Source organism: Scomber japonicus, chromosome 9 (genome assembly GCF_027409825.1).
Source record: "Scomber japonicus isolate fScoJap1 chromosome 9, fScoJap1.pri, whole genome shotgun sequence".
NCBI lineage: Eukaryota > Metazoa > Chordata > Actinopteri > Scombriformes > Scombridae > Scomber > Scomber japonicus.
The window spans coordinates 33,161,307-33,174,150 of NC_070586.1; the positions used below are offsets into that span (position 1 = coordinate 33,161,307).

Consider the following 12,844-nt stretch of genomic DNA (forward strand, 5'->3'; position numbering starts at 1 on the left):
AGCACTAATGAGCTCCACTTATCCTAATAACTCCAATCTCTCTCTCTGTAACTCTACCTTGAACACATCAGTTCCTCAAAAGTGCACAACTACTTAAAACTTTAAGTGTTATTTCTGATGCATTAATAGATATTAAATGCTGTCTGTACTCTGTAATGTTAACGACTCATTCATGAGACAGAATGACATGTTTGATTTTTTTGTACCATATCTGTACCATATGCACATTGCTGCCTGAGGCTTGTGTACATTGCATGCATACTCGCAGAGCACATGAACACATAATCCCAAGCGCACGTGAGCATGATTGTGTGTGTGTGTGTGTGTGTGTGTGTGTGTGTGTTGGTGTGGGGTTTTTGGAGGCAGGGCGAGCCCATCGATCAGCTCGTGAGGGGGGCAGTCTGTAGCTCTCGCTCCATCTGCCCACTGGGTGTGAAGGACACCGATGTGACAGCACTAATTACAGAGGCAGGAAGCCAGAGCTACAAACATTCACAGCAGCAGCTCAACCGGGTTCTGCTGGGCTAAACTCATCCTCCACCAGCCAATTTACACCTCTCATCCCTCCGGGCTGGACTGTATTTCAGGAGTGACATGCCAAAATAAGATATTATATAGAAAGAGTGAAGTCTAAAGAAACAGTGCTTTGAGTAAAAGGATATAGAAACAGACATGCTTGGAAAAAAATAGATCAAACTCTGCAGTGAAAGAGAAAATTCCCAACAGCAATTCACTTGTTTGACTTTTGCAGCTGGTGCATTATTAACCTTGTAATATCTAAAACAGTATTTTAATAATTTCTTTGAACTGATCAGCTGGAAAAAGTATGAATAACAAATTGATTTAATTTGAGTGGTTTTATTTCTGACACTGGAGGTCATTTTTGAATTATAAAGTAATTAAAATTTGCCTTGAATTTAGAATCAAAGGGCTATTTTGCAGGACTTGGTGTATGTATCCTAATTGTTAACTGCCTTACTGTAAAAGTAAAGAGGAGGTTTGTTCAGTACTGGCTGATGTTTATGCAGTGAATGACCACTTCACTTGGTGCTATGTTACACCATTAAAGCATGATATAACTTTGTGTAAAAGTAACCATGCATCTTCATACGTTCATTAACATTTTTTGTTATACTCACACATCCAACAAAGAAAATCAGAATTCATTTGGAGTCACGTTCTGCCTACATGAAAAAACTGGTCTCCACCAACTGCTTCACATCAATAAAGTGCAGGTCATAAAACCAAAACAATGAACTTACATGTGAGTTTGTCCCAATAAATGACACCTACTGTATCACATTACAGATAGTCATTTGATCGGTCCACAAAAGGCTCAAAACTACAGACATCTCTCACCCATTCTGCCCTCTTTGGCACAATCCTTTATTTTCAGTGGGTGGCAAAACATTAGTCAATTAGTCAATTCCCTCTGGTCAGTGGTAACAAATGTCCTCTACTGCACTAGGAGACAAAATAGATGGGTCGTCTGTCAGCAAAATGAGATGTGTAACATTAAGTTGTCTTGCAGCTAAATGGAAAATAGATATACATTGGAAAAAAGGAACTTCAAACTGCTTAAGCAGGTGGATGGAAGAGTTTATAGACTTAATAGGGATGAAAGGAGCTGCTGCCACACTGAGGCATCTTGATCTGGGCCTAGAGGGATTGCAGGATATAATAAGATCATATTTGAACTCTTCAAAAGATTATATGCAATGATGTTTAATATGATGAGCTACAACATGAAGATTTTCAAGGATCTTTTATTTTTAAAAACCCCAACAGCTACATTAAGTATTATTGTGTATATCATTTGATGTGCTGTTATGATTAAAATAGTTGATTAATACATGATCCTTCATTATACTTATGTAGATAATCATTTCATATAAGTACTGAAGTCTGATGGTTTGCCAGGCAGTGTGATGCAGTAGCCCTTCCCACAGCCGACATTTTGACATGACAGCAGTTAAAGCACAGCTATAATTCATAAACACGTGTCACTTGAATGGGAAGTGGGAGCACTTATGTAGCGCAGACTAATTTAGGTCAGCCAATTGAAAAGTCCTGGTGTTATGCACAGTTGAGTTCAACACAGACCTGAAACTGAAGCCTGAACCCGGCTCATACTCTTTAATTTTATCCAACATTACTTACCATTTAACTCACAGTGATAATGCATGTCTCTTTCCCTCCTCCACTGGGAATCACTGTGTCTACATGCATGAATGCAGAAGATCAGCACAGAAATGTCTTAATAAAGGCTGATATATGCCTGAAGCTCAAATGAGACATCATTTATATTAGTTACACCAGGACTTTCCCTGCTATGACAAGTTAAAAAGTTTGTTTTAATGCTGCATAATTACTGTAAAGATAAACCCACTGAACACAACTTGGCTGGCCAGGAAGTTCTAACCAATCTAAACAACTAATAACACGACTAAAGGGGAAACTGGATATTTGAGATTTGGATTTGGATATTAGATTATTAAGCACAAACACAAATTTACTCAATAAATGCTAATGTTGCACAGTGTTTGCTGGATGTGTATCACAAATTATTTGCATGTCAAAAATAAGTTTTCAATATTTTAGGCTAACATCGCAACTTCAGGCCAAACTGTATCTCATTAGTTTTTTCTAATGTGCATTTTAATAATGAAATGAACATTATTATTATGATCTGTGCTCTGTCCTCCTCTCATATATAATTTTTTGTGTGAATCAATGATAGAATCGAATATTAAAAAGAAGGGGAAAAAAATGCTGCTGATGGCTGAGGCTGCCCCTGCTGTGGTGTATCTGGTCCAGCTGATGATGTGACCTCGGTACAGAAGTCTGAACATACATGCCAGAGCCAGTGTTATTGATTTTACATGACAATCTGACCAATGATGTCCACATTTTTTCACTTTTTTATTGAAATCTAGAAACAAATCATAATTACACACAGTACATAGAGTGCATCCAGTGCCAAAGTGCAAAACATCCATAAAGTGCATAGAGTTCAGGGATAAGTGTATAAGAGTGCTGTCAGTTCATTAGTCCAGTATGTTCCCACATGCTGCAATGATTATGATAATTTGTACAAAAAATAAAGTGTAACCAATTCTTACATCTTCTCACAGGCTTTGTTTGCTTCATTGCTTGTTTTAAAATAATTAAGAAAATTCCCTGTCAAGAGCATTTAGGTAGTTGTATCTAGCTTTCAACTACTGTACATGTAACTGTGAGTGTGTATATATATATATATATACTCCCAAGCTTCTCTCCAGCCGGAACACGGTGGCCTTAAATTCTGCTGGTGGCATTCATTGTGTGAATTGGTGTCACGTGCAGTAAGTTACCCTCACATTTGTTTTAATTATGCACATTTCCATCGACTTGGCCTCGCTTTTAATTATTTTCCCATTGATCCACACTGTAACCTAACATGCAGGTCATCGAACAAAATCTTCTGCTGCTGCTGCTGAAGCAACATAGTGTACGTACGTGTGTGTGTGTGTGTGTGTGTGTGTGTGTCATGCAATCACACACACACACACACACACACACACACACACACACACACACACACACACACACACACACACACACATATACATACATACCTAAATCACTGAACGTACAATGTACAATTACATGAACAGTAAAGGGGACACAACAAGGACATACGACAACACACATATGCTAATGTTATATATTCCTGAGTTGTCTTTTAAAAATTCAAAAATGGCCAACCTTTGCCTCTTTTCCTCTTCATCAGGATGGACCATGGAGACAGAGGGATGGGCGTCTCTCACCTTCGCTATGAGGACGAGGAGGGTGAGTGTGTGGGCACGCATATTATACACTGTATACACTGCTGCTCTGCTAATAGCAACATCAAATTAGGTCATTGCACCCACTTTGTCTCTTAATATGATGCCGAGACAGTAGTTTCATCACACTAAGTTATAGCTCCTAATTTGCACTGAGAGTTTGTGTGGGTGAATGCAGTTAATGGGCTGAGTGTGTGTGTGTGTGTGTGTGTGTGTGTATGTGTGTGTGTGTGTGAGTTTGTGTGTGTGTATATACAGTATGTATTTTAGTAGTCATGTCAGTAGTCATGTGTGTAGGGGGGCTGAGTAATTGTGTATGCATGTGGGTGTATTGTGTCTTCATAGTGTGCAGCAGGTTAGAAGGTTGTGTTTTCCCAAACATCCAATATTGGTTTACACCACCCTGCTGTTTAGTTATTCCACATGGACTTTTGTGTGCAATTAGTTTTACAGAAACGTCTTCATTGCCAGCAGATGATCAAATCCACACCATCCAGGTTTTTGTGGCAATATTGAGATTACACGCAGCAAACACTGAGTCGGAAAGCTACAGGACTGAATGATTCTGAATAGACTTGATTTGCTTTTATTTGCGACCGTGCCAACACAGAACGCTGCTGTTGTCAATAAGTAGATATGAGCTGTGAAACATAATTTATTCAGTTTGTTAAAGTGGTTTAACATTCATGAAAATACTCCTCTGAGTATGAGGGATTAATGAAAGATCTCATTAAACAATCTGCAAATGTTATTGGCTGTCAGTCAATTATTTTTGGTGACTTTCATCAAACATTCATTTAAGTCACTTGTTTTGGGAAAACTGCAGTCTTATTAAAGCTTGTCCCTCAACTAAATTGCCAGTTTTCTTCCACAGAAACCAATAATGCAGCTTTAGTTTTGCATTAGAATGTACAACCATTTGTACAGTGGGATACATGAATATGTACTCATGTAACCATTTACTAACCCTCCAACTTTTTCCACAGACCATCAGTCCATCTACATCGGTGTCCCAGTGCCTCGAGGATATCGACGCAAGCGCAGGCGAAGGCGTTCTAGTCGTGAGACCTCCGATTTGGAAAGGGACAGCAGACGCTACAGTCACCAAAGACACCACGAACATGACCGGTACAGAGACATAGACATTGAGGAAGGACTCATGGATTCAAATGATCAGAGTCTACAAGACATCAACCGTACAAGTAAGTCAGTGGCCATGGGAGTCATGATCTTCCTTGAACCACTTTGACAATACACTCACAAGGTCCTCAAATCATTTGGTCAGTTTTTACCTGTATCTCCTGTATCTATCTGTTTCCCTTGTGCTGGATTTCTATGCGATTTCGATTGGCTGCTTGGCTCTCTCTTAAATGCCAACCTCTACCAAGGTACTTCTGTGAAACCAAACATTAGAGTGGTGTCTGAGTCAAGAGTGTTATCGATCTACCTCTCATCCAACTCTCTGTAAAAAAGTGAATGAAAAAAAGAGAGAATCTCCCAACATTTTGAACTATTTATTTAAAGACCATGAGGTTGGTCTTAGATCTGGTTTTTGTCCCACAGTTACTTCATAAATACATTTTATGCTCACAGTATGGAGGAATTACCAGGAATTACTTCATGCTCCTATGCTTTTGTGATTTATTTTGTACACAGTTTTATGACTGTAGGAAAAACTAGGAACAAAGGTTATAAAATAAATAATGATACAGGCAATAAAGAATATTTTCTTTGCCAATTCTAAAAAAAAACCTTTTCTAACCTTGCTTTAAAGTACTCTGTTGAGGACAAACACTACGAACAGCCTCTAATACACTTCTCATTCTAATTAGTGTGCTGTGGCTGCAGGGGAGTAAGGCTGCAAAGAGAAATAACTCGAGAAAGCTCAAGTGAAGTGCGGTTTATAGAAAATGTCTACTGTACTGCTGTGTCAGTGTGGCTTTTGCTTCAAATATCTTTTTTTCTCAAAATCCAAAAGTCTAATCTCGACATGAATCAGACTGTGTCAAGTTTTACAATTTTGCACTCTATCATTTGATTTAAATTTGCTTCCTTCCGGCAGTATTAACAGCAAACAGCGGGAGCCTGAGACATGGGCTGAGAGTGTGCTTCTGTTTCAGGTTGGAGTAATGAACAGCCTGACAGAACACTGCTGCTTTGGCTTTCAAAGAATTTGGCCGGGAAGGTTTCCCGCCTTGGTGAATTACTGTCGTGCAATCAGTAGTACGGCAAGCAGAGGAGTTAACTGGACTATATGCACAAATGCATACATACATTCTTTGTGTGTGTTGCAGTACGTGTATCAATAATTCATATGTTGCCATGGCATGGACAACAGCAGGAGAAAATGGTGCCCAGCATGGTATAAACAACTTAGAGAGTACAGGGAGGAAAATAGACTCTGATGATCGTCATTCTGTTGAGCGCTTGTCTGTGGCAACCACAGCAGTTAATTTGTATTCACACGGCTCTGAGGAATTAGTAAACTACATGGCAAACCCTACTTTTTCTCTGGCAATGCTTTCGCCCATTCAGAAAAAACAACATGTAAGTGGAATCCACTCCGGGTTGCTGTCAATGCAGCCCGTCAATATTATTGATCACTGGTGGCGTTAAAAGACACACCTCGTTTACTGTAATTAGCATACAGCTCAGTCCATAGGGTAGCAGCATTGTGGCTAGCTGACAGGTCATTACCCTGCAGCACCATTCATGAAGCTGGAGTCCTCGCTGAATGGATTGTATGTACAGGAGGCACATGATTGAATACCTATAATCAGGTAGTAATCTGCATGTAGGCTTCAATACAGCAATCATTACTGCCAGTACAGTAGAGGAAATACTGCACATGGAACAATATACAACAGCCTACAGCTGGTTAAACATGGTGAATTATAATTACAAATACCATGTTCATTGATTAAAATCAAAGATCAGTGGGTAGGTTCAGTATGATAAGTGATGCATATTGTTTAGGTGAAAGGTCAGCTTTGATTTGATCTCCCAGGCCAGGATAGGGGACACCCTGTGTGTATGGTGGAGATGCTCTAGGCTACAGCGCTGAGTCCCAGGTCACTAGTGTCATTTAGCCCAGCTGGTAACTTCCAAAAACAGATTAAAAATATATGTATTAAAGTATTAGATTCACTTTGATTATCTGACTTTTAATTTAAAAAAAATCTGTTTTTATTTTCATCTGATTTCTTTGGGTTTAAAATGTGTGCTTAAACTTGGTTCTATCTTGTGATTTTTTTTCACAACCATCTGCTATGCAGATAAATATCCATATGCTTATATTTGTATATACATATGCCTATCTTTTTAAAGGATTTTGGTGTAAAATCCATTTGCTTTTTAAAGCACTATATAAATAAAATACACTTGAACTTATTAAAAGTCCAAATTAAATGGGGGTTTTTCATCTGGTTATTGTTCTTCATGCATCTAAAACCGAAGGGGAAAAATCTGAAATCAAAGGGAAAAAGTTATATTTTGTTTGGTTTCATGATGGCGCCCCCTAGTTTTGTATTAATTTGTCAGAATACCAAGGGTTATCCAACTATGAGCTGGAGACCTTGTTTCCATACAGCCAATCTAATCTTTGCATAAAGCAGCAACGTTCTATCATAGGCAGAGCAGACACACTGAGCCTGGTTGCATCCTGCTACACTAGTGGCTGCAGCACACTAGTCCTGCTAAAGTCTCCTTCTTGTATAACTTACAAACATGAACACACATATTGTCCTGCAGCTTAGCTTGTTGAATAAACCACCAAACAAACATTCACCAGCAAAAAGTGCACCACTAATCATCACATTTTTGACTGAAAAATGGGACAAGTAAATGGTGTTTCAGTTGGACTTCCAAACATCTTTATAACATTATTTTACATGTTTTGAAACCAAACATATCATTTGAAATCATTCTTTCATGTCATTAAGTGTCCCCAGCAGCAGAGCGGCTACGTTACATCCTAAGTGAAGAAGATGACATGCCCACGCCGACGCTCTTCACTGAGATGGACACTCTACAACGAGAAGGGGATGAGCTGGAGTGGAAGGAGTCTGCCAGGTAGATGATTACACTCACAAACTCATACATGGACATAATCAGTCACAGTCACAGTCCTCGAAAACCCAAATGCTGTTATGTGTTATGTTTGTTCTAGATTTAAATCTCGAAGAATATCCTCATGAGATTTGCCTGGTTAAATACGTGCCAGCTTCAGACAGATTTGCAAACTATGAAAAGTCATATTCTGCAACACCCTCATGAAACTTAAATTTAGACATACATTTCATGTCTAACATTTTGACTTGTTAAACATAGGTGAAACTAACGATGATGGCATACCATTTAGATGTGTAATTTCCAGAGTCCTAGTATTCTACACGGTGACTCTGTGGCATGGATTAGTAAGATGATTAAATGCAAAGGGTCATCATTGATGTCATTAGTTCCACCTGTACTTCTATGACAAATCAAAATGTGTACTGTGAAGTGGATTAATTGCAAATGCAAAATGAAGCATGATTCTGCAACTGCATGACTAATACCTATCTCATCCCAAATGTTTTCAGAAACTTGTTAGATAGTTTAGAAGAAATTTTATGTTTCCAGAAGAGATAACATTTTTTCGATGGCGCATTTGGTGAGTTTGTAAATTCAGGTGTAGGAAGAACTGTTAATTCCCTGTTGTACAGCCTATTTAAAATTAAGTCTGGCTTAAGCAAATCCACCCTAGATTGCAACGAAAATTGTGCGTTTGCTTTACCAAACCATGTAGTGCTAGGAGGTCTAGGAGAAGATTTCAGTTCAAAACAGAGAAGTACACAGGAAAGTTTTCACACACTTTTTTGGTGCTGTCATAAAAGAGATTCTTTGATATGATACAACACAAGTCACACACTGAGCAGCACAGGTTTCCTCTGTGGGTGAACTCAACAAAGGTCTTTTCAACACTTTGCTTCCCATTCAGACCTTGGAGCTTTCAAGTCCAAATCACCAACAGAGTAGAGTCGTTTGATCAAAGAAAGCCCAAAAGTTGTGCATTCATCACGTGTTCTGTCTCTCAATCTGCCTCCAGGTGGGTGAAGTTTGAGGAGAAGGTAGAGGAAGGAGGAGAGAGGTGGAGTAAACCACACGTGTCCACGCTGTCCCTGCACAGTCTTTTCGAGCTCAGGACGTGTCTTCAGACAGGGACGGTTCTGCTGGACCTGGAAGGCTACTCACTGCCTCAGATAGTTGGTGAGATGTTCAAGACCACTGATAGTTATATTTCTAATGGTGTGAGTCAGTTGCAGTACATCCATATCTCTGGTTTGTTTATCTAGCTAATGAGGATGAGGATTTAGCCTCAAGTAGTTGTACATACTCTTGTTGACAGCTGCATTCAGCCAGTGCCAGTGTAGCTTGTAGTAGCTTGTATGTACATTAAGCTTTCATGTCTCCTTTTACAGCTAGCTGGCATATACAAAATAGCTGTCTACACTAAAGACAGTTTAGACTACTGGGTCACAATAGTCTAACCAATATTTTTGAACTAATCCACTGCACAACAATCTGTTTCTCTATTAATTGTCTGAGTTGTTAAATATTAAAACCTTACTACTACTATTTATACAATTTTCATCTCAGTTTTTCTCTCTATATTCTCTCTTCACGCCAAAACGGAAGCTGCAGATACATTAGTATGTAGTTGTCAATAAATCAATAAGATAATCCATTGAAAAAGAATCAATGGCAGCATTTACAGTTTCATTTCCTAAACTACTGCTTCTATACAGCAACCGCTGGTAGTTTTAACACAGTGTACAGCACACAGCAGAATATTACTGATTAACAGTATAAACCATAATTTCCTACCGGTTGCTCAAGTGATTAAGTAGGATAATTTTAGACTAATATCATTAATTTATTTGTACTGAAAAATTAAAAAATTGCATAAACATAAACATTTGATGAAGTATTAACAGTTGGGTGTGAATGGCTCAGAGGCAAATTTTCATGAAAAAAGAGGAAAAACAATTAACTTGATAACAGCCTGATAGTTTACAGCTCTTTCCAGACAAATTAAGGCATTTTCCTGACATAATGATGTTTATTTTTCATGGTAAATGCAATGCTAGAGGGGAAAAATTGTAGCAGGTTCACCACAGTCATCTATTTACACTGCATCACATTATTAATTCTTCATCTTACTGAGCAGAATTTGTTAACTGCGCAAAAATGTATACATTTGGCTTTTAAATATAAAATTAGCATGTTGCATGTAACAGTGTGCATCCCATATTTACACGCATCAGAATGGGACCTTGATATAGATATGTGTCATTTTCATATTCTGTTCCTTGTCAGCCATGCTGCTAGTAGAGCAAAATGTCATTTAGTTTCTTGATTGTTAAATTGAGCTGTGATAGCAATGTATCGACTAACCAGCTAAAATATGTGCCTGTTCACTATTTTTGGTGAATGTTTTCTGCAGGGAGTTCTCTAAATTGTCTGACAGAAGTAAGTTTGGCTTATAAATGTGAAATAAGCATGCTGTGTGTCTCTCAACTCATCACCGAAAAAAATAGGGGGGGATAACAGTTTCCATGGCAGCTAATCTCAGGAGAATCATTCTTTACACTGAACACCAAACATTGCTTTACTGCTATTTAGTGTAAACTCTTGTTGAAGTTAGGCACACTGACATTTAACTGTCAGACTACAAGTTTGGCTTTATAGTCTAGCAATATAACAGGGTGTTGTATATATATATATATACATATATATATATATATATATATATATATATATATATATATATGTATATATATATGTATATATATAGTTTATAGTTAAAGCACATTTACAGAGTTTAAACACAGCTTTCCAAAGAGCACTCACTGTCATGCATTGCACACTACTCTGCATCATATTTAGTCACTGAGCTGGGAAGAGGAGCACTAACTATGGCTGTGTGCTCTATACTGCACTGCATACATCTTTATGAATAAAACTGTGACACATAACTGTGTATTCTTCTAGATGACATCATTGAGAGACAGATCGAGGAAGGCATGATCTCTCCCGACCTCAGGGACCAGATCAGTTTCGTCCTGCTGAGGAAACATCGACACCAGACCAAGAAGCCTATCCACCGTTCGTTAGCCGACATCGGCAAGTCCAGCTCCTCAACCAGTGAGTGCCCATAACTGCAGCCACTGAAAGGCATCATCATTCAGGCATGTCCAAACTATTCCGTAGAGGGCTGTGTGCCTGTAGTTTTTTGTTCCAATCAATCAAGAGCCCATGATTTGACCAATCAACTGTCTGAAGACTGAGATCAGTTGATAAAATGAGTCGAGCCTGGTGTGCTCCTGCTTGGTTGGAATGAAAAATTGCAGCCACATGGCCCTTTATGGAATAGTTTGGACATCCCTGATCTAATTTTATATGAAAGAAAAACATTACATAACCTACTGGACTGATAATAATAATAATGATGTCAAGTCAGTCATCAGACATAGCAGCGTTTTTCATTTTTATAATGTTAATAATTATATGTAAAATTAAAGGTGTTTGCATTGGCAAATGGTGGTACTTATACCATGATTAATAATACTACATGCAAAGCTGGACAGCATATATTATGATATACTATCACATGAAATGACACTGTAATATTGAAATGTATCAATTTCTTTTTTCTATATCAATAATTGGTCCATAATGGGCTCCATTTATAATTTTTTGCAGCCTCTGATATATTTTACTATGCATATGTTTGACTCACTTGGTAAATGACTGAATGCGCTCCAGGAGTCCACATCCACAAGGCTCACATCCTCCACAGGGAACACATTAATGTTTGATGAGTTAATTACCGCTGTAACATTTCCTCATTTTGTTTGGGCACAGCACATACTGCTAGATGAATCATAAAGCACCACCTCTGACCAATCTGTTGCTGTTTCTGTCTTGTTTTTTTGTGTTTTCTGCTACCCTCCACCCGCTGCCCCCCCCACCTCCAATTGCCAGATCGGAACGTGGGGCCTCGTGGTGGTCCGGGGCCAGCGCCAGGGCCGGGGCAGATGGCCAACTTTAACCGATCCACAGAAGACCTCCGAATGAAACAGCAGCCAAGTAACTATGGCCGCCTGCGTAAGTGTCAGTGTACAGGTTAACAGCATGATAGGCCACCTCCTAACTATAGTTGTAGGTTATTTATTGCCAAAAAAAAGTCTTTCTCACACCCTGACTTTTTGTAAAACATATTTTATCCACCTTTCCAACAGCTTTTATTGACTGTGGACTTCTACACAATAACTCCTACACCACTATGTAGTGTTTCTCTTGTTAGATGTTTGATATAAAAATAACAAAGACTTATTGACTCAGTAAGGATGGCTGAATCCTTTCACCACATCCATCCCATTTCGAATTATGGTTGTTGAGTTGTTTGAGTGCTCACTGCAATTTGGGGTCAAGTAATCTTTTAGAAGAAGCAGATCATGGCAATTAAACGTCTTCAGTAAGACACATTTGCTGAGGTCGCTTTGTCTCCACGAATTAAACTGTTGTATTTTGATTTTCTCTTTCTCATTTTCAACCAGCATCTTGATACTGAGCGAGTGATTTGTGCAGCAACTTGTGTTTTGCATTACAAAGAGCATAAATAAATCAAACATCTTCTTAATTGTCCAATGTTGAAAAGATGAAAAAAGAGAGAAGTAGTAAAATAACAGCATTGTCTTTTTCTGCCTGATTGCTTTACCTCACTTTTTATTTGTTATAACTGTATCTATTGTTACACTATCTATTGTTACGCTACATAACAATATCAGAGTAGACATAATTATCATATAGTTGAAGTGTAATAACTGTTACTGTTGCTGTTTTTTGCCCTCCAGGTCACGCCCAGAGTAGGAGTATGAATGATATTGCAGATACTCCCAGCACAGACCAGGTAACTCATTTTAATCTTCTTCCATTCATTTACATACATTAGATAGTGATATTGAATGGAAAGA

General features: G+C 38.4%; 1 protein-coding gene across 1 annotated transcript in view; it reads left to right on the forward strand.

Moving 5' to 3' along the window:
• The first annotated feature begins 3,773 nt into the window (after nucleotides 1-3,773).
• The window catches only part of slc4a5a (solute carrier family 4 member 5a), a 30,513-nt gene continuing 21,442 nt past the window's right edge, over nucleotides 3,774-12,844 (forward strand). The window contains exons 1-7 of the mRNA XM_053326225.1: nucleotides 3,774-3,831; nucleotides 4,814-5,029; nucleotides 7,769-7,898; nucleotides 8,914-9,074; nucleotides 10,860-11,012; nucleotides 11,853-11,975; nucleotides 12,725-12,780. Coding sequence (XP_053182200.1) covers nucleotides 3,774-3,831; nucleotides 4,814-5,029; nucleotides 7,769-7,898; nucleotides 8,914-9,074; nucleotides 10,860-11,012; nucleotides 11,853-11,975; nucleotides 12,725-12,780 — 897 coding nt within the window. The remainder of the gene's footprint in view (nucleotides 3,832-4,813; nucleotides 5,030-7,768; nucleotides 7,899-8,913; nucleotides 9,075-10,859; nucleotides 11,013-11,852; nucleotides 11,976-12,724; nucleotides 12,781-12,844) is intronic.